The sequence below is a fragment of the Physeter macrocephalus genome, chromosome 4 (genome assembly GCF_002837175.3).
Source record: "Physeter macrocephalus isolate SW-GA chromosome 4, ASM283717v5, whole genome shotgun sequence".
In the NCBI taxonomy this organism is placed as follows: Eukaryota; Metazoa; Chordata; class Mammalia; order Artiodactyla; family Physeteridae; genus Physeter; species Physeter macrocephalus.
This window is the reverse complement of record NC_041217.1, coordinates 84747495-84766102: the sequence shown is the minus strand read 5'-3', so window position 1 is coordinate 84766102 and position 18608 is coordinate 84747495. Positions and strand designations below refer to the sequence as shown.

The 18608-nt window shown below is 44.4% G+C and overlaps 1 protein-coding gene across 1 annotated transcript in view; it reads right to left on the bottom strand.

The window, feature by feature from the left end:
• Positions 1-17877: 17877 nt before the first annotated feature.
• LOC114486053 (52 kDa repressor of the inhibitor of the protein kinase-like) overlaps positions 17878-18608 on the bottom strand; it is a 2633-nt gene continuing 1902 nt past the window's right edge. Inside the window, 1 exon segment of the mRNA XM_028488166.2 lies at positions 17878-18603. Coding sequence (XP_028343967.2) covers positions 17878-18603 — 726 coding nt within the window.

Here is an 18608-nt window from a genome sequence, read left to right as displayed (position 1 = left end):
AATATCATGTTTGTCTTAGTTTGGGCTGCTATAACAAAAATACCATAGACTGTGTGGCTTAAACAGCAGAAATTTATTTTTCACAGTTTTGGAGGCTGGGTAGTCCAAGATAAAGGTGCCAACCAACCCTCTTCCTGGTTTGAAGATGGATGCCTTCTTGCTGTATCCTCATGTGATGGAGAAACATATCATCTCTCTTGTGTCTCTTCCTTTCAGGGCCCTAATCTCTTTCATGAGGGCTCCACCCTCAGGATTGAATTACCTCCCAAAGGGTCCACCTCCAAATACCATCATGTTGAGGATTATGGCTTCAATATATAAATTTTACGGGGACACAGTTCATAGCAGTATTGCAGAAATCAGGGAGTATACCTTACAATGTGAGGTCATAAAAGAAATCAGGGAGTATATCTTACAATGCGAGGTCACCTTACTCTCTTGGATCACTCGTCTAGGGGAAGCCAGCTGGATACTTAAGCTACTCTGTGGAAAGTTTTAACATATGAATTTTAGGGGGGTACAATTCAGTCCATAGCAGGAGGTCTACAATCTCCTTTCCCCTCCTCTGGCAGAGAAGGCAAAGACTTGAGAACTCACTGATTTCCTGACACTATAGAAAAGGCTTTGCACAAACTTGGACATGTTTAACGCTTGCAAAACATTTGGCTATTGTCAAAGCGTTTCTATATGCTTTGTCTTTTAGGTCTTTACAACAATGTGGGGCAGGGAGAGGGGGCAGTGGGCTGAGGATGTGCTTTATACTTGGGTATAAAGGATCACAACCTGACTGCCTCTTAGTTGACAGGCCAGTGGGAATAAGGAAGGCAAGAGGGGGACTGACATGGAGAAGGATGGAAAGGAAGGGACTTGTGATTTTCCACAATCAGTGTCAGCACCTATTTTTCTTTGAGGAAAGGGTTATTATAATCCTAGTCTTCAGATAAAGGAATAGGACTTGTTCACAAACCACATAGCTATTAAGTGGCTGGACACATAACCTGGTGCTCAGCCATCAGGGCCTTGGGCATCGCTGCACACCTGAGTCTTGTGAAAACCACAGACCTGAAATTTAGGTTAACATAGACTAAGGAACCCAAGGTATCCCACTTAGCATGTGATTCTCTCTCTGATCCGCAAGTTCCAGGGCCTCGTGGGCTGAGGTCCTACCAAGTCTCTCAGTAGGTTGGTCTGGCTGCAGCTTGTCTCTCCCTCAACCTCCTAGCCTGCCTGGCATCTCAGATCTCAGCCAGCCTCCTCATCTTGAGCAGTCAAAGTGGAGACTGGAGGGTAGGAAGGACAGCTGTCCCATGTTGGCAGAGCTACTGCCTAGGGAGGGGGAGTACCAAGAGGGGTAGACAGAGCAGTGGGAATGAGACCAAGAGTCAAAGAGGATCATAGCAGCCTCTCTTGGAGCCACACTGCCTGGAGTCCTCCTTTGTCCCTGTGTTTGGCAGCCTTGGGTAGGTCAGCTGTGCCCTGGACTGGGAGTCCTTGTCTGAGAAGCGAGAGCTAGAGGGAATGGCTCCCAAGGCTCCTCTAGGCTGATGTCTCATGGTCGGTGCCTCACGGCTGCTGGTAGTTCTGAGTCCACTTTCTCCAAGTCCCTCTCCACTCTTGTACCTGTCACTCAATGTGCCTCAAACCAAGCCCTGGCCTCCCTCAGTCCCTGACAAGGGTTTCTGGAACTGCCAAGGCCCCAAGCTTCTAGAGAGGGCTTTGCTGTGACCTCTATATAGAGGAAGTAGACTGTGGCTTATCCAAGAGGCAGTGAGGCACAGTGGTTCGGACTGTGGCCTTGGAAAAAGGTCACTAGGCTTTGAACCAGGTCACACCACTTATTAGCTGAGTGCCTTTAGGAAAATTATTTAACCTCAGTGTGTCTCTTTTCTCTTTGCTAAAGTAGAGTTAATAACGGTATGTTCACAATGGTGTTACAAGGAACACATGAGTCCATGAAGAGCAATTGGCATGAAATAAGCATTTGCTGTTCTGATCTCCTGGGATGGGAGAAGGTAGGGATGGGGACGTGGGCTGAAGGGAGCATGCTATCCCACCAAAGAATAAATACCACAACTGGGTTGCTGTTCTGCAGTATTTCCTCCTGTCCCTGGATCAGGGAAAACTAAATTGCTCTGAAATAATACATAGATGAAGGGTCTAAGAATGAGTTTCCTTTGAGGAGAAATTAGCCTCTGGCAAACATTATGGGAGAGGCAGAAGCAGCAGGGGTACCCAGCTGATCCTGCCTAAGCCTCCTCCTCGTTCCCCTGGCCCACTTGTGTCCCCGGGTGTCTCCTCTAAAGCAATGCCCCCTCTTTCTCCTGCCCCCTTACCTTCAGGCTAATGTCCTGGGTTGACGCTGCCCTCCAACACATGCTGGCCCAATATCTATTGTATACATTCCTGCATGGCCTCTGGGGCATTAGATGTGTGCTTAGAGGTGAGGATTTATCCCCTGTCAAACCAGGAGGACCCTGGGAAGAACAGCCTTTTTTTTTCCCTCCCCAAGTTCACTCACATGGCATGGGGGGCGGGGTGCTCATGGGAGCATAGGAGTCATCTCTGTTACTTCTCAGCTCTTCCACTCCACTCCCTGTTCTGGGCTTCTATGTGCTCGGGGTTGGGGAATGTGTGTGTGTGTGTGTGTGTGTGTGTGTGTGTGTGTGTGTGTGAGAGAGAGAGAGAGAGAGAGAGAGAGAGAGAGAGAGAGAGAGAGAGAGAGAGAGAGAGACATCATATTATTCTGACCCAGGTAGAAGAGAGGGGAGGAGAAAGTGAGCTCTGGTGGGAAGATGTAGAAACCATTAAAACTGAAAGAGGTAGACAGGCAGACTCAGGCCCTGAAATGTCACTGCGCCTGTAGCGACAGGTAACACAGGACACGCAGAGCTCCAGGTGCCTCTGGTCATAGGGGCTGCACCCAGCCCTGGGCTCAGGGAAGGCACCTGAGGCTTACAACCTCTCCAGCTGATGGGAAGTCCCACTCCAGTCTTTCTGCTCCCCTACTGACACAGGCTTTATTAATCTGGGGTAGGGACCGGAGGGGAGCGGGGGAGGGGGGGCTTCGTGGCTGACATTCACCAAAGTCAGGAACTCAGTGAGTGCTGTAATTTGACGATTAAAAATTTTTTTTTATAAATTTATTTATTTATTTTTGGCTGTGTTGGGTCTTCGTTGCTGTGAGTGGGCTTTCTCCAGTTGCAGAGAGTGGGGGCCACTCTTCATCGCGGTACGCGGGCCTCTCAATGTTGTGGCCTCTCCCGTTGCGGAGCACAGGCTCCGGACGCGCAGGATCAGCGGCCATGGCTCATGGTCCCAGCCGCTCCGCGACATGTGGGATCTTCCCAGACCAGGGCACGAACCCGTGTCCCCTACACTGTCAGGCGGATGCTTAACCACTGCGCCACCAGGGAAGTCCCAGGTAGAAAGAGTTCTGACTTCAGAGCAAGGCTGACCTGGGCTAGAACCTGGCGGCGTGACCTTGAGGACAGCAAACCTGCCTAATACAGAAGGATACAACACTGTAACATTTCTTTCCACCAAAGTGTAGGGCTGCAATGGATCTAGGTCCCTGTTTGGAAGTCTGCCCGCCCCCACCCCCCCACCCCCAAAAAAAGCGAAAGGAAAGAAAAAGAAAGGAAATCTCCATTCCTCCCCTTTTCTTTCCCCTTCCTCACTCCCTCCTTCTCTCCCTCCCCTTCCGCTTGATTCCTAACTCAGAGGGAGGAGAAAGATGAGTCAGGGTGGAGAGGGCTGGGGCACTGGGCAGAGTAGAAGGGAGGAAAGATGGATTCGCAGCAGATGGGACGGGAGTGAGAAGGTCCGTGAGCCCGTCTCTTATTTTGGTGCCTCCCAGTGGGTTCCTTGGCTCTCAGAGAGAAACAGTGGTCTCTGCTGTGCCCAGTCCGGGAAAATAAAATAAGCCAATTAGTAATAATAGCAACACTTGCAGAGTGCCTACCATCTGTTAGGCGCTGTTCTAGGCACTTTACCTGCAGTGACTGTTTAATCCCCACCACCACCCAACCCCAGGAGGTACGACGCTTATCCCCACTGCCCAGGAGACGACAGGGTGGTGGCAAAGAGAGGTTGATGGACTTGCCCAAGTTCACACGATGAGAAGCAGCGTTTTGGGAGCAGGCCGACTCCATCTCTCCCCAAAGCAGCCCTCAAAGCTTATGGGAGGGAAGCCTGTGGCTTGATGGGGAGGAGGGAAAGTTCACATGGAGAGGGCCATGGGGATTGCTTCATTGGCAGCTGGATCTTCTGACCAGAAGCAGCAGGTGAGGAGGAAGGAGCTGGCCAATTCCTGTTGGTCTGAGCAAGGGTTGGTATACTACCTGCATCATTTTCAGGGCTCTGAGTGTGTGTGTGTGTGTGAGTAAGCGATGATGTGAACACTGTGAAACCACCCGCTTCCTTTTCCCTTCTCACCTCTATCTGCTAGGCGAAGTGTGTAGACTCCTTCCCCTGTTTGTGACTGCCCGGAGTTGTGCTCAAGTCATTTGTGAAATACACAGCTTCTCAATTCAAGTGAAGACTGTAGTTGTACCCCCTTATACTTGGCCCGATTCAGAGACACGGCCTCTCAGAGCTGTGAGAAAACCTAGCTGTCATCTAATTACCCCTTGCTCTGAAGCCCAGAGACCACAGCTAGTTGGAGATAGAAACAGGACTGAATCCCAGACTGTGGCACGGCTTGCCACGGCTTGTCATCTCTCTTCTCTCCATAACCACTCATATTCCACCCCTCAGGCACACTTTATGCCAAGACCACAGTGTCTGGATTGCCTTAGCTTTATAATAGGTATTGAAATCAGATAGAGTTGGTTTTTCAATTTAGTTCTTCTTTTTAAAGCTGTTTGGCTATTCCAGGTCCTTTACATTTCCATATGAATTTTGTAATTTGGCTTGTCAATTTCTACAAAAAGCCCTGCTGGGATTTTGATTGGGATTGTGTGTGATTTGTAAATCAACTTGGGGACGAGTAGGTGGAATGTAAGCTGGAACGGAGTTGATATTACAGCATTTATCACAGGGGTTTGAAGTTGCCTGTTTACTGTTTTTCTCTCCCAACAGGCTGTAAATATATTGAGGCCGGGGGCTGTGCTTTATTTACCATTTATTGTTTGCTGTTATAGCTCCAGCCCCAAACACTGTGCCTGGCATGTTATAGTTGCTGAATGCATATCTGTTACTGGAACAAATATTTATTTGATCATTTATTTGTTTATTCAACAAAGAATGGATTTTTGTTTGCTTTCATTCTACTTTTTGTCTTCCTTACAGACAGAGTCTAATCCTATAAATTCTTGCTGAATCACTACCATGTTTTGAGGAATGTACCCAAGGCTCTGCGTGTCTTTCTGAAGTGTGTGTGTCTGTGTGCGTGTGTTGCACATGCACACAGGTCTGCAAGTGATGAGTGTGTTTAACATCACAGGAGACCTTCTTCTAACAGCCCTCATTGATAGATGCCTTTTCATTTCTTTCATTCTAGGATTTATGGAGCGGCAGCTGTGGAAGACTAGGTGTTAAAAACATGTTAGGGGACTACCCTGGTGGCGCTGTGGTTAAGAATCCATCTGCCAATGCAGGGGACACGGGTTTGAGCCCTGGTCCGGGAAGATCCCACATGCCGGGGAGCAACTAAGCCCGTGTGCCGCAACTACTGAGCCTGAAAGCCACAACTACTGAAGCCCACATGCCACAACTACTGAAGCCTGCATGCCTAGAGCCCGTGCTCCGCAACTAGAGAAGCCACCAGAATGAGAAGCCACACACCACAACAAAGAGTAGCCCCCGCTCACCGCAACTAGAGAAAGCCCGCACGCAGCAACAAAGAACCAACGCAGCCAAAAATAAATAAATAAATAAATTTATATTTTTAAAAAATGTTAGATGTGCTTCTCCTTTCTCTGCTAGTTTTTTTTTTTTTTTTTTTTAGATATTGGGGGTAGGAGTTTATTAATTAATTTATTTACTTTTGCCGTGTTGGGTCTTTGTTTCTGTGAGAGGGCTTTCTCTAGTTGTGGCAAGTGGGGGCCACTCTTCATCGTGGTGCGCGGGCCTCTCACTATCGCGGCCTCTCTTGCTGCAGAGCACAGGCTCCAGACGCGCAGGCTCAGTAGTTGTGGCTCACGGGCCTAGCTGCTCCACGGCATATGGGATCCTCCCAGACCAGGGCTCGAACCCGTGTCCCCTGCATTAGCAGGCAGATTCTCAACCACTGTGCCACCAGGGAAGCCCCCTCTCTGCTAGTTTTTAAACTTCATTTTATTAGAAAATGAATCAAATAATTATGTCTATTCCTTCACCTCTGAAACATGATTTTCCCCAGTCTGGAACTAGAGGAAACATTTACTTAGATTTAAGGTAGCTGCTGCCAGCTGGTGAAGGATGTGCCTCCTCTGAGGTCGTGAAGTTCCCTGCTCCATGGGTGCTGTAGGAGCTGCTCCTGGGCTGAACAAGGCGCCAAAGGAAGTGGCTCAACTCCGCATTTCTCATCGGATATTTTCTCTGCCATTTGACTGAAATGATTTGTATGGTCTAATTAAGTGAACAGTTAAAGCTTCTTTTTCAATCAAAATTCAATTCCAGCAAATAGTAAGAGGAGGAGGGAGAGAGAGAAAACACTGATGAAGCTTATTTAAGCACCATGCTTCCTTTCTGCAGAAAATCAAATTGCCTGACAGAAAAATAGCTTCTTCCCATCAAGATCCATCAGCGTGAGTGTTCTTTACACTAACTAATCCGTGTTAGGGCTCAACTTTGGTCCCACAGCAGAAGGACCAGACCGACTTGAGATTAGAATCTGGTGCTGCCACTTACCAGCTCTGTGGCTTCAGGCAAGTGACTTCACCTTTCTGAGCCAGTTTCCTCACCCATGAAATGATAGTTAATAACTCCTACTCTATACAATTCATATAATGATCTGAGAGCAATGTGTAGCATGCAGCGAATAGCTATTGTGTATCTCTGGTTTGTGGGCTGAGTGTGCGGAGCAGAATATATGACCTGTGTGCGGGTGGGGCAAGTGCATCCTGCGGGAGGGGGAGCGTGTGGAGTGCAGCTCTGTGTCAATGGAGATCTGCGCAGCTGCGTGGCCATGATCTCTCTGTAGGTGATGAGGTCCGCATTCTCCATCCTTCTTGTAGAGGTCTCCAGACGAGCTTGGGTGGAAACCTCAGAGGGGATTGCTTAAGGGTTGTCTGAGGTTTGTGGGGCACGACACCCCCTCCCTTGCAACAGCAACAGCTCTCAGATCCTGTCTCAGTAGTCTAGACATCACTTCTACACCTTCACCAGTCCCCGGTGACTTATTAAAAGGCTTCAAAGGAGAAACTTCAGACTAGAAATCTCACTTGCCATTCACATTTTTTAAACATTGAAGACAAAACTATAAAGAACATATCTGTGAATGCTAATTAACCTCCAGAGAGGGAGAAAGAAGAGGATGGAAGAGAGACATAGACACAGAGCTGTAGAAGGCCAGAAATTTGCTGTAGAAGGCCAGAAAGTTGCTACAGGGACAGCAGGGGGAAAGGGAGTAACTCCTTGAATTCTGTAAAATTACCTTAAGGGTACACATGCCTCATGAAGGTGAAAAAGACCAAGTATCAACAACAAAAGGATCTGATCCTAGAGATGAGTAAGTAAGACCAGAGATGGAGCTGGAGCAGAATTTCCCTTTTCAAAGAGGCTCATGAAGTGGGCTGGGCTGTCCCCTTCACAAAGACAGCAGAGACCGCCCAGAATGGGGTGCAATAGGCACTAGGAGTATGGGGTGTGATCTGAGGGTATCTGTTCAGGCTCTCATCCCCAATCCTTCATTCCTATACCCACTAACCCCCAGTCACTTATATCTGAACTCCTGTTTTAATAGAAAGCACAAAAAAAATGAATATTTAGCACCAGGTACATTTATAAATACTATTTTATTTAATTCTAACATATCCATATGAAGTAGATACTTAGGAAATATTATCTCTACTTTATAGATAAGGAAATTGAATATCAAAAGGTCACACCTGGGTCTGACTCCTGACAGTGGATCAGGCTGCTTCTAGCCTTTGGGTCTTGAAAGTTTGGTTTGTTGCTATCTGATTGTTTCAATCTTCATTTTCCCTCTGATTACCAAGTAAATACATGCTTACTAAAAGCGTTTTAAAAATACTGAAACTTATAAAAAAGAATATAAAGATCATTAGTAATCCATGGTGATCTCTATATTCTTTTTATTTTCTTTGTGGCTTTGATAATTATTGTCACTAGTAAGATGCTCTGTTAGAAATACTTTCAGCTGTAAGAAACAGACAACTTGACTACTAGTACAAAGATGTGTTTAAAAAGAGGTTTTTTGTTTGTTTGTTTGTTGTATATTAGGAAGTCTGAACAATTGCCACTGTTGATTTAGTGGTTCAGCAGTGGATTGACATTTGAAAATGTTCTTAGCCTTTGCCTCATGATTACAAAATGGCTGCTGCAGCTCCAAAAATCACAGGCAGGTTCAAGGCAATAAGAAGAGAAGGCAAGGCACTAGCATCATCTGTTCCTTTATGAGAAAAGAAAAGGCTTTCCCAAAAGTTCCTGGCAGATTTCTTCTGTTTACAATCCATGGGCCATAACTGGGTCACAAAACTACTCCTACTTTTAAGGGAGGCTAGGGAAAACATTTTGTTCTTCGAGACTCTCTAAGTGGGTTAGGGAGAAGGGGGTTGGGAATGGGAGTTGGGTTTCACCAATCAATGGTGTCTGCCACAGATGCAATGCTCTGATTGGTCAGGCCTGGTTCACATGTCCACCTGTGGAGCTACAATAGACTGCCTTCCCACAATCACATGGACCACACCTGGTGGAAGAAAAATGGGTACTTGTAAACGTAAAAGGAAAATGGATGCTAGGGAAGCAAGAAGGAAAGATGCCCATTATATTTTGTATCAGTTACCTTTTTCTGTACAGCAAATTCACCCTCAAACTTAGCAGCTAAACATAAGCACACGATTCCTCACAATTCTGTGGTCATCTGAGCAGTTCTTCTGTCCTGGGCCTGCTTAGATAACTCCTCAAGTCTGTTTCAACTCTCAAAAGTGAAATAATACTAGATCCTATTGACTGGATACCTAAGATGTCTTAGATAGTGACCTTAGTCTTCTTATATACTTCCTCACACTTTCCTCCTTCCCCTACTCCTGGTATCTGTTAGCATATTTTAAAAGCTTTGTGCCCTATTAAGGTATGTTATTACTTATATCTAGATATAAGTAATAATTATTTATTGAAGTATAGTTCATTTACAATGTTATGTTAATTTCTACTCTACAGCAAAGTGATTCAGTTAAACATATATATATATATACATTCTTTTTTATATTCTTTTCCAATATGGTTTATCACAGGATATTGAATATAGTTCCCTGTGCTATATACTATGACTGTGTTGTTTATCCATTCTATATATAATAGTTTGCATCTGCTAACCCCAAACTTGGGATTAAGTTATAATTTTTGAGGTTCAGTGTTAGGTGCTCCACATACATAGGTGTGTAAAATCCTCACCGCAACCCTACAAGGTACTGTGACCATTTACAGATGAGAAAACTGAGGCTCTAAGAGGACCGATGTCTTGTTTAGTCTCCCTTAGCCAGTAATTCTGAGCTAAGGGTCTCCTTATTCTGAGTTTATTGCTCTTTTCACCACACCACAGCTGCCTGTTGGCTTCCTCAGAACAGACTGAGCCCACCAATCAATTTAAGCTGCTGTTGGAAATTATTATATTGATTCTGTTTGAGGGGAAATCCCCTCTATTCTTCTTTGAGACTTCTGGAATTAAGAGGATTAAAGAGGACCCTAAGATTGCAAGGTTTAAAACACTGCTGCTATTTACAACTATTAATTTTTGTGAATCGGGATTTTTATTCTGTGTATCCAAAATAAAGTTGAGAAATAAACAGGATACATGAGATTGCAACTATCATCCAATATCTCAATTTCAAATCTTTCTATTCATCAAAGCAATCTCTTGATTATTACAGTTATTGCCTTTAGTAAGTTAATGTTATAAATTTTTTTTTTTTAAGAATCATTTTTTTTTTTTTTTTGGCTGCGTTGGGTCTTCGTTGCTGCACGCGGACTTTCTCTAGTTGCGGGGAGCAGGGGCTACTCTTCGTTGCGGTGCGAGGGCTTCTCATTGTGGTGGCTTCTCTTGTTGTGGAGCATGGGCTCTAGGCGCGCGGGCTTCAGTAGTTGTGGCACACGGGCTCAGCAGCTGTGGCTCGCGGGCTCTAGAGCGCAGGCTCAGTAGTTGTGGCGCACGGGCTTGGTTGCTCCACGGCATGTGGGATCCTCCCGGACCAGGGCTCGAACCCGTGTCCCCCGCATTGGCAGGCGGATTCTTAACCACTGCGCCACCAGGGAAGTCCCTATAAATATTTTTTTGATTTTTAAATTTTTACATAATTTTTAAAGGTTACGTTCCGTTAACAGTTATTACAAAATATTGGCTATATTCCCCATGTTGTACAATACATCATTTTTTTTTAATATTTATTTATTTTTTCTATTTTTGGCTGCGTTGGGTCTTAGTTGCAGCACACGGGCTTCCCTCTAGTTGTGGCATGCGGCTTTTCTCATTCTAATTGTGGTGCGCAGGCTCCAGAGCGCATGGGCTCTGTAGCTTGCGGCACGCGGGCTTAGTTGCCCTGTGGCATGTGGGATCTTTGTTCCCCAACCAGGGACCAAACCTGCGTCCCCTGCATTGGAAGGAGGATTCTTTACTGCTGGACGACCAGGGAAGTCCCTACAATACATCCTTGAGCCTATTCTTACACCCAATAGTTTGTACCTCTCACTGCCCTACCCTTATGTTGCCCCTCCCCCTCCGCATTGGTAACCACTAGTTTGTTCTCTATATCTGTGAGTTTTGCATCTTTTATGGTATATTCACTAGTTTGTTGTATTTTTTAGATTCCACATATAGGTGATATCATACAGTATGTGTCTTTCTCTGACTTATTTCACTTAGCATAATGCCCTCTAAGTCCATCCATGTTGCAACAAATGGCAAAATTTTGTTCTTTTTTATAGCTGAGTAGTATTCCATTATATCTATATACATTACACCTTCTTTATCCATTCAGCTGTTGATGGACACTTAGGTTGTTTCCGTGTCTTGACAATTGTAAATAATGCTGCTAGGAACATTGGGGTACATGTATCTTTTCGAATTAGTGGTTTTGGGGTTTTTTTTTGGATATATACCCAGAAATGGAATTGCTGGGTCTATGGCAGTTCTATTTTTAGTTTTTTGTGGTATGCGGGCCTCCCTCTGCTGCGGCCTCTCCCGTTGCGGAGCACAGGCTCCGGACGCGCAGGCTCAGCGGCCATGGCTCATGGGCCCAGCCGCTCCGCGGCACGTGGGATCCTCCCGGACCAGGGCACGAACCCGGTTCCCCTGCATCGGCAGGCGGACGCGCAACCACTGCGCCACCAGGGAAGCCCCTATTTTTAGTTTTTTGAGAAACTTCCATACTGTTTTCCACAGTGGCTGCACCAATTTACATACCCACCAAGAGTGTGTAAGGGTTCCCTTTTCTCCACATCCTTGCCAACATTTTATTTGTAGACTTTTTGATGATAGCCATTCTGACAAGTGTGAGGTGATATCTCATTGTGGTCTTGATTTGCATTTCCCTGATGATTAGCGATGTTGAGCATCTTTTCATGTGCCTGTTGGCCATCTGCATTTCCTCTTTGGAAAAATGCCTATTCAGTTCTTCTTGCCCATTTTAAAATTGGGTTGTTTGGTTTTTTTTAATATTGAGTTGTATGAGCTGTTTATATATGTTGGATATTAATCCCTTATCGGTCATATCATTTGCAAATATTTCCTCCCAATCAGTAGGTTGTCTTTTGGTTTTTTTGTTTGTTTGTTTGTTTTTTGGCGGTATGCGGGCCTCCCACTGTTGTGGCCTCTCCCGTTGCAGAGCACAGGCTCAGGACGTGCAGGCTCAGCGGCCATGGCTCATGGGTCCAGCCGCTCCGCGGCATGTGGGATCCTCCTGGACCGGGGCACGAACCCACGTCCCCTGCATCGGCAGGCGGACTCTCAACCACTGCGCCACAAGGGGAGGCCTGTCTTTTGGTTTTGTCGATGGTTTCCTTTGCTGTGCAAAAGCTTGTAAGTTTAATTGGGTTCTATTTGTTGATTTTTGCTTTTGTTTCTTTTACTTTAGGAAAGGGATCCAAAAAAATATTGCTTTAATTTATGTCAAAGAGTGTTCTTCCTATGTTTTCCTCTAGGAGTTTTATAGTATCCGGTCTTACATTTAGGTCTTTAACCCATTTTGAGTTTATTTTTCTATATGGTGTTAGAGAATGTTCTGATTTCATTCTTTTACATGTAGCTGTCCAGTTTTCCCAGCACCACTCACTGAAGAGGCTGTCTTTTCTTCTTTGTATATTCTTGCTTCCTTTGTTGTAGATTAATTGACCATAAGTTTGTGTTAATATTATAAATCTTAACTTATAAAGCACATGTATTCTTATAAAATATAAAAGTGGGCTTCCCTGGTGGCGCAGTGGTTGAGAGTCCGCCTGCCGATGCAGGGGACACGGGTTCGTGTCCCGGTCCGGGAAGATCCCACATGTCACGGAGCAGCTGGGCCCGTGAGCCATGGCCGCTGAGCCTATGTGTCCGGAGCCTGTGCTCTGCAATGGGAGAGGCCACAACACAACAGTGAGAGGCCCATGTACCGCAAAAAAAAAAAAAAATATATATATATATATATGTATAAATTCATATAAATGTTTTATATATTGGGGCTCTGCATGAAATTAAATTTTGAAAAGAGTTCCTCTGCTCTCCCATTATCTCATCTGATCTCACAGCAGCCATGGATAGTCAAGGTTTCATTATTATTCCCATTTTACAAATAAGGAAACAGAGGCTCAGAGAGGTTAACTAACTTTCCCAAGGAAAATAAATAAATAAACAAGTGAATAAATAAGCAATTAGGAGGCAGAGCTGGGACTTGAAACCAGTTCTCCCAACTGCAAAGTCAGACTTCTTGCCATCATACCACACTGTCCTCTCTATTCATTACCAAGCTCCTGGGAATGTGTGCATCAAGGCTGGTGCTCACCCAGAAGGCACTCAAGTCCAAGGCAGACTGAAAGCCGTCAGTTTTGTGTGGAGGGTGAGAGGAAGCATCAGCAGTTGCCTCCTCCAGCCTGAGAATTCTCTTAAGGGCCCAGCAGGCTGTTTGGGAGTGTTAGTTAAGTTTTCTCCCCAGAACCTAGCAAACCCAGGACTCCTTCCAGGCGTCAGGAGGGCTTTCCACCTGCCAGGAGCTCTGAGAGAGGGAGAGGAGACCAGATTACTCTAAAGCCATTCTGCAAAAGCTATTTTCACTCAGGCTAAGGGTCTTTAGTCTGCTGGGGAGGAACTAAAACATAAACCTCTTTTTCAGGGTGGGGCATTAATGCTTCCTTTAGTTTCAGAGGCTTGAGTTGAGGCAGGAAGATATAAAGTTGGCCTTATAAGCTTTTGGAAATTTGTATTCCACTCATCTTGCAGAATGAATCATTAGAAGAGCATGACGGGCCTCACTTATGGGCATTCACAACAATAGTCACCTGCAGGGCCTCATTAATGGGTATATGCTGCACCTGATGCTCTCTGTTCCAGCCCCTTGGGTCCCCTGTGGCAGTCGGAGTGAAAGAAGTATCAGCAACTGCTCCCCCACTGCTCTCCCTGGTGTTCTCCCAGGGACACTCCAGAAATCTTGGGGCTTTGCTTCACTCTCCCTCCCACAAAGCATTTTGTGAGTATGATGCTACCTTTTTCCTGGTGGTGAAATGCACCTCCTCTCCAAATGTTTTGTCTGTCCAGTACTGCACTTTCCTTCTCTTGAGATAACTATCCCCTGAACACTGTTTCCCCTTCACTCAGCCTTTCCAAGGAGAGCTGCCACCTGTTTACTGAGCCACACCCCCAGGCAGATTTGATTGGTCCAGAGGTCAGCTTTCCCGGCATGTAGTACATTAGAATTCTCACTTGATGGAGTACTAATAGCTAATATTTACTGAGCACTGTTCTAGACACTTTACTGCTTTATTAACTGCTTAATCCTTATGAATTTCAATCTTATGAAGTAAGCACTGTTATTAGCCTAATTTGCAGATGAAAAAACAGGCAGAGAGTTTAAGTAATTTGTTCAACTTTACTCAGCTAGAAAGTAGCAGAGCCAATATTCAAACCCAGGTAGTCTGGCGTCCCCCTCCCTCCTCCCTCCTTCTCCCCCTCCTCTTTCTCCTGGTTGACTTAGAAAAAAATGCACAACGTGAGAGTTTCGAGTTAAGTTTTATCTGGGGCAAAATGAGGACTGCAGCCTGGGAGACAGCTTTTCAGATAGCTCTGAGAAACTGGTCCAAGCAGGCGAGGGGGGAGCTTAGGATATATAGGAGTTTTGCAACAAAGGGCAGGTAGTCGGGAACATCAAAAGATTACTGTTAATTCAAGAAACCAGATAGGCTAAGTTTAAGGAATTTAGCGCTTTTCTGTGTATGGGAAGATGCAAGAGTGTGGGCTCACTGAAATCAGTCCTTTGAAATGAACCTCAGCTATCTGGGGCTGGTATCCTCTGTTTTTACATCCCGAGTTTCCTTCGGGCTCACCATAGGGAGTGGCTGCAGTCTGATGGCTGCTAGATGACAGGTATTCTTTGCCTTCCTGAGTTCCCTCAGGGCTCACCAGCTCACCACTGGCCGTGGCTGTAACTGTTGAACACTGTGACATCCTTTGTTTACTGATGTGGCAGCAATATTCCATTTATCACCCTTTTCCTCTCTTATAAAGTTCTAAACAGGCAGAAAGGTTGGCAGACTGGTATAATGAATTTCCATACACTCATCACCTATTTTTAAACAACTGCTAACATTTTGCCATGTTTGCTTCAGCTATTTTTAAAACCTCTAATAGATAAGGACTTAAAAAAATAACATTGCCACAATACCATAATCACACTCTACTAAATTATAACAGTAATGTCTTCGTATTATCTAATACTCAGCCCATGCTCAATTTTTTTCTGATACTAGCAAAAATGTCTTTTTACAGTTCTTTTATGTAAATAAGGATCCAGAGTTTACACATTGCATTTGGTTGATACAAGTCTTAAGTCTTTTAATTTATAGCACTCCCCTGTTTTTTAAAGCCATTAACTTGTAGAAGGAACACAGTCATTTTTCCCACAGTATTTCCCATATTCTGGATTTGCTGATCGTGTTCCGGTGGTGTTGTTTAACGTGTTACTGCACTGTAAACCAGAAGTTAGATCTGGCACACTGCTTACTGTAGCACAGCTGTGGATGCTTCTCCATTCCCCTTAGCATTCATTCCTATTGAGGCAGGAGGTAGATGGGCCCCCAGGGCAAATGGTTTGAGTTCGTTCCTGTGGACCCATACTCTGAGACAAGAATAACAGGACAATTGAGAGAGGAGGCGGGGCCCTGCCCAGACAGAAGATAAGAGACCACATATTCCTCATTCTCGAAGTCAGGAGACCTCCCCGACTACACATGCGCAGAAAGGCTCCTTGGAGGTCCAAAGGGGAGTGATGCCAAGTGACTAAATCTACCCATAGGCCTCTGCCATAGAATCCATCTTGGCTAAGAGATGTGCACGCACACCTGGGAAAATCCCAGGATATACCAAATACAGACTTTGAACCAGGCAAATCAAAATGATTGGCCAAAGGAAACCCAGAAGAAATGCCCCCTATAAGTGATTTAAACTGCCACGAGGACACGACTCACTCTCTGAGCCCACACGTGTGTCTATCCACACATACTGTACTCTTTTTTCTCCTAATAAATACTTGTTTCACTACTTTCTGTCTTTGTGGAAATTCTTTTTCTGCAAAGCCGTAGGGCCAGGGCCTTGTCACTGACCGCTGGTCTAGTGGCTAGAATTCGGTGCCCTCACCGCTACAACCCGACCTCAATCACCGGCCAGGAACCGAAACCCTGCTTCAAGCCACTGCAGGCCGAGGCCACCTGAGATCACTATGTGCCAAAGGTTGGCATCTTGCTGCCTAAGGACTTTTTGTCTCACTGTGAAGCACACTTACCTGTGCTCTGGGCAAGTCAGGAATGCAGGAGAATCAATGTCCACAGTAGCAACCTTCAACCAATGAACCAAGAGTTGGTGAATGAAGTCCCCAGCTTCCTCATCCCTCAGTTGGGATAACTCTGAAATTTGTTCTACGCTGTCCACGTTCTCCAGTGAGGTTGAGTTGTACCTGTCTCACTTTCTCACTCCCCTATTGGCATTTTCTGGAGACATCTCCCAGCTAAACTCCTTAAATTGAATCCTAGTCCCAGGGTCTGCTTCTAGGGTTACACAAATCAAGACAATTAGATTCTGGTTCACCTTTTTTTTTTTTCTGGAATGCTGTGTGGCTTGAGGGATATTAGTTCCCCGACCAGGGATTGAACCTGCGCCCCTGGGCAGTGAAAACATGGAGTCCTAACCACTGGACAGCCAGGGAATTTTCCTGAATACAATTTTTACAAGAAATGCAGGATAAATGTTTCATTGACTTTTCTTCTTTTTTAAAATATTTATTTATTTATTTATTTGGCTGCATCAGGTCTTAGTTGCGACATGCGGAATCTTTAGCTGCGGCATGCGAACTCTTAGTTGTGGCATTCTGGTTCCCTGACCAGGGATCGAACCCCGGGCCCCCTGCATTGGGAGCATGCAGTCTTAGCCACTGGACCACGAGGGAAGTCCCTGACTTTTTTCTTTTTATCAGTTTCTAGAAAAATGATTTAGTGTCCCAGAAACCTTCAAAGGTGACAAATGATGAGTTTGTTATTTTAAAGTATAATTATGAACTCTTTGATTTTTATACTTTTTTTAAACAAAATTCACATTGTATTTAGGTTGAAATAAACTATACAAAATTGATTTTCTTCACCAAAAATAACAGCAATATTTTCTATATTATTCCTAGATAAACCACAAAACACTTATTTTTGTAGGTTTTCTAGGTTTTGCTTGTAAATCAAGATGAGGCAGTAGATATAGTCATGGAAAAAGACAGAAGAAAACAGACAAATCAGTTGTCAGTATCCATGGTCTCTGATCCTGTCTTGACCATGAAACAGAAGTGTTCAACATATACCTGTCAAAAAGCTTATGAAGATGTAGGCTCAATAAAGGAACGTAAACAGCAACAATCAGATGTGGAACAAGAATGGCAGGCTCTTCCATTCAAACTTCAGCTATAACTTGTTCCTTCAACTTCATTTGATAATGGCAAAATCTACACTGAAATCCTTGTTTGGCGAGCTCACACGTTTCTCTTACAGTCTGATCATTTTAACGGTCCCTTACAGATTTTTAACAGCATACTTAAAATTCCTACTATTCAAAGGTCAGTCATGAGCTTCACTGTAATGTTTTATAAAATGTATTCCTTCCTCCCATACCTCCTCAAAATTTATTTCTTCAAAGAACTGATAACTAAGTACCTGACAATTGGATCCACAGTGACAAATGTTATATCTAAAATGACTTAACTAATACAATTTCAAAGTGCCATTAGCAGAGATCACAGAGAGTGTAACATGGTACTTTCAATGCTATCTTCTGGAAGAACAGTTAGGTCTCCAAAGCATGGGACTTCAAACGGGCCATTTAAACAGGCAGATTATCAATGACTAATGTACTCAATGGGAGGCCTACAGGTCAAGATATTCAGTGATTAAGTGGCCTACGTACACCTTACGACTTTTCTGTAAGATATTTTCAAATTTCTTATAGATTTTTTCAAATATCAAATATAAGAGAAAGCCTACTTTAAAAGTCTCTTAGATATTTTCAATGGTTTCTGAATTATCTGTAGGAAGCTCCGACTTACTTGTATAGAGCTTGATATATGTATCCACCATTAAATTCAAATCATGTTTTATATCAAAATTTATGTTAAGCAAAGCCAAGTTACTTGACCTTTGGTCTGTCAAAGTGTTCCTCAGGTATGCTTTGAGACGCTTTCGTCCATTTTCATAGCGCTCGTTCTCAACCTTCATCACAGGAAGAATACACAGGACCTTCAGCAATGCATAAACATTAGGAAAAAACTTGATGTCTGGCAGATGAAGGGCTTCATAAATAGTGGATGGAAGTTCTATATCTTTCCCTCTGTGTTTCCACTTGATTCTCCAACAATGCAGCTCAGCAGAGAGTGTGTCAGGATTAGGTAAATCACTTCTGTACATGTCAGCATGATGCTCCTCTGATGTATTGAATTTGAGCTGTCCCATGACAGAGGGTACCAGAGATAAGCATTTAAGAGCTTTGAGGTGTTGCTCTGAGAATATATCTTTCAGCTCCTGAATAATGTGTTCCACTGTTGGAACACTTAGAGTTTCTTTATAGTAACTCTCAGAGGTTAGCTGAGATTCCAGGTTACTGGGCTGAGCTCTGCGAAATTTCCCTGGGAGTTTCATCTGAATATCAAGTTTGGCTGCCAAATTTGTGGCTTCCTCAAACCAAAATTCATGATAAACTTCGATATTTTCCATCACTTCATTTAGTGAAT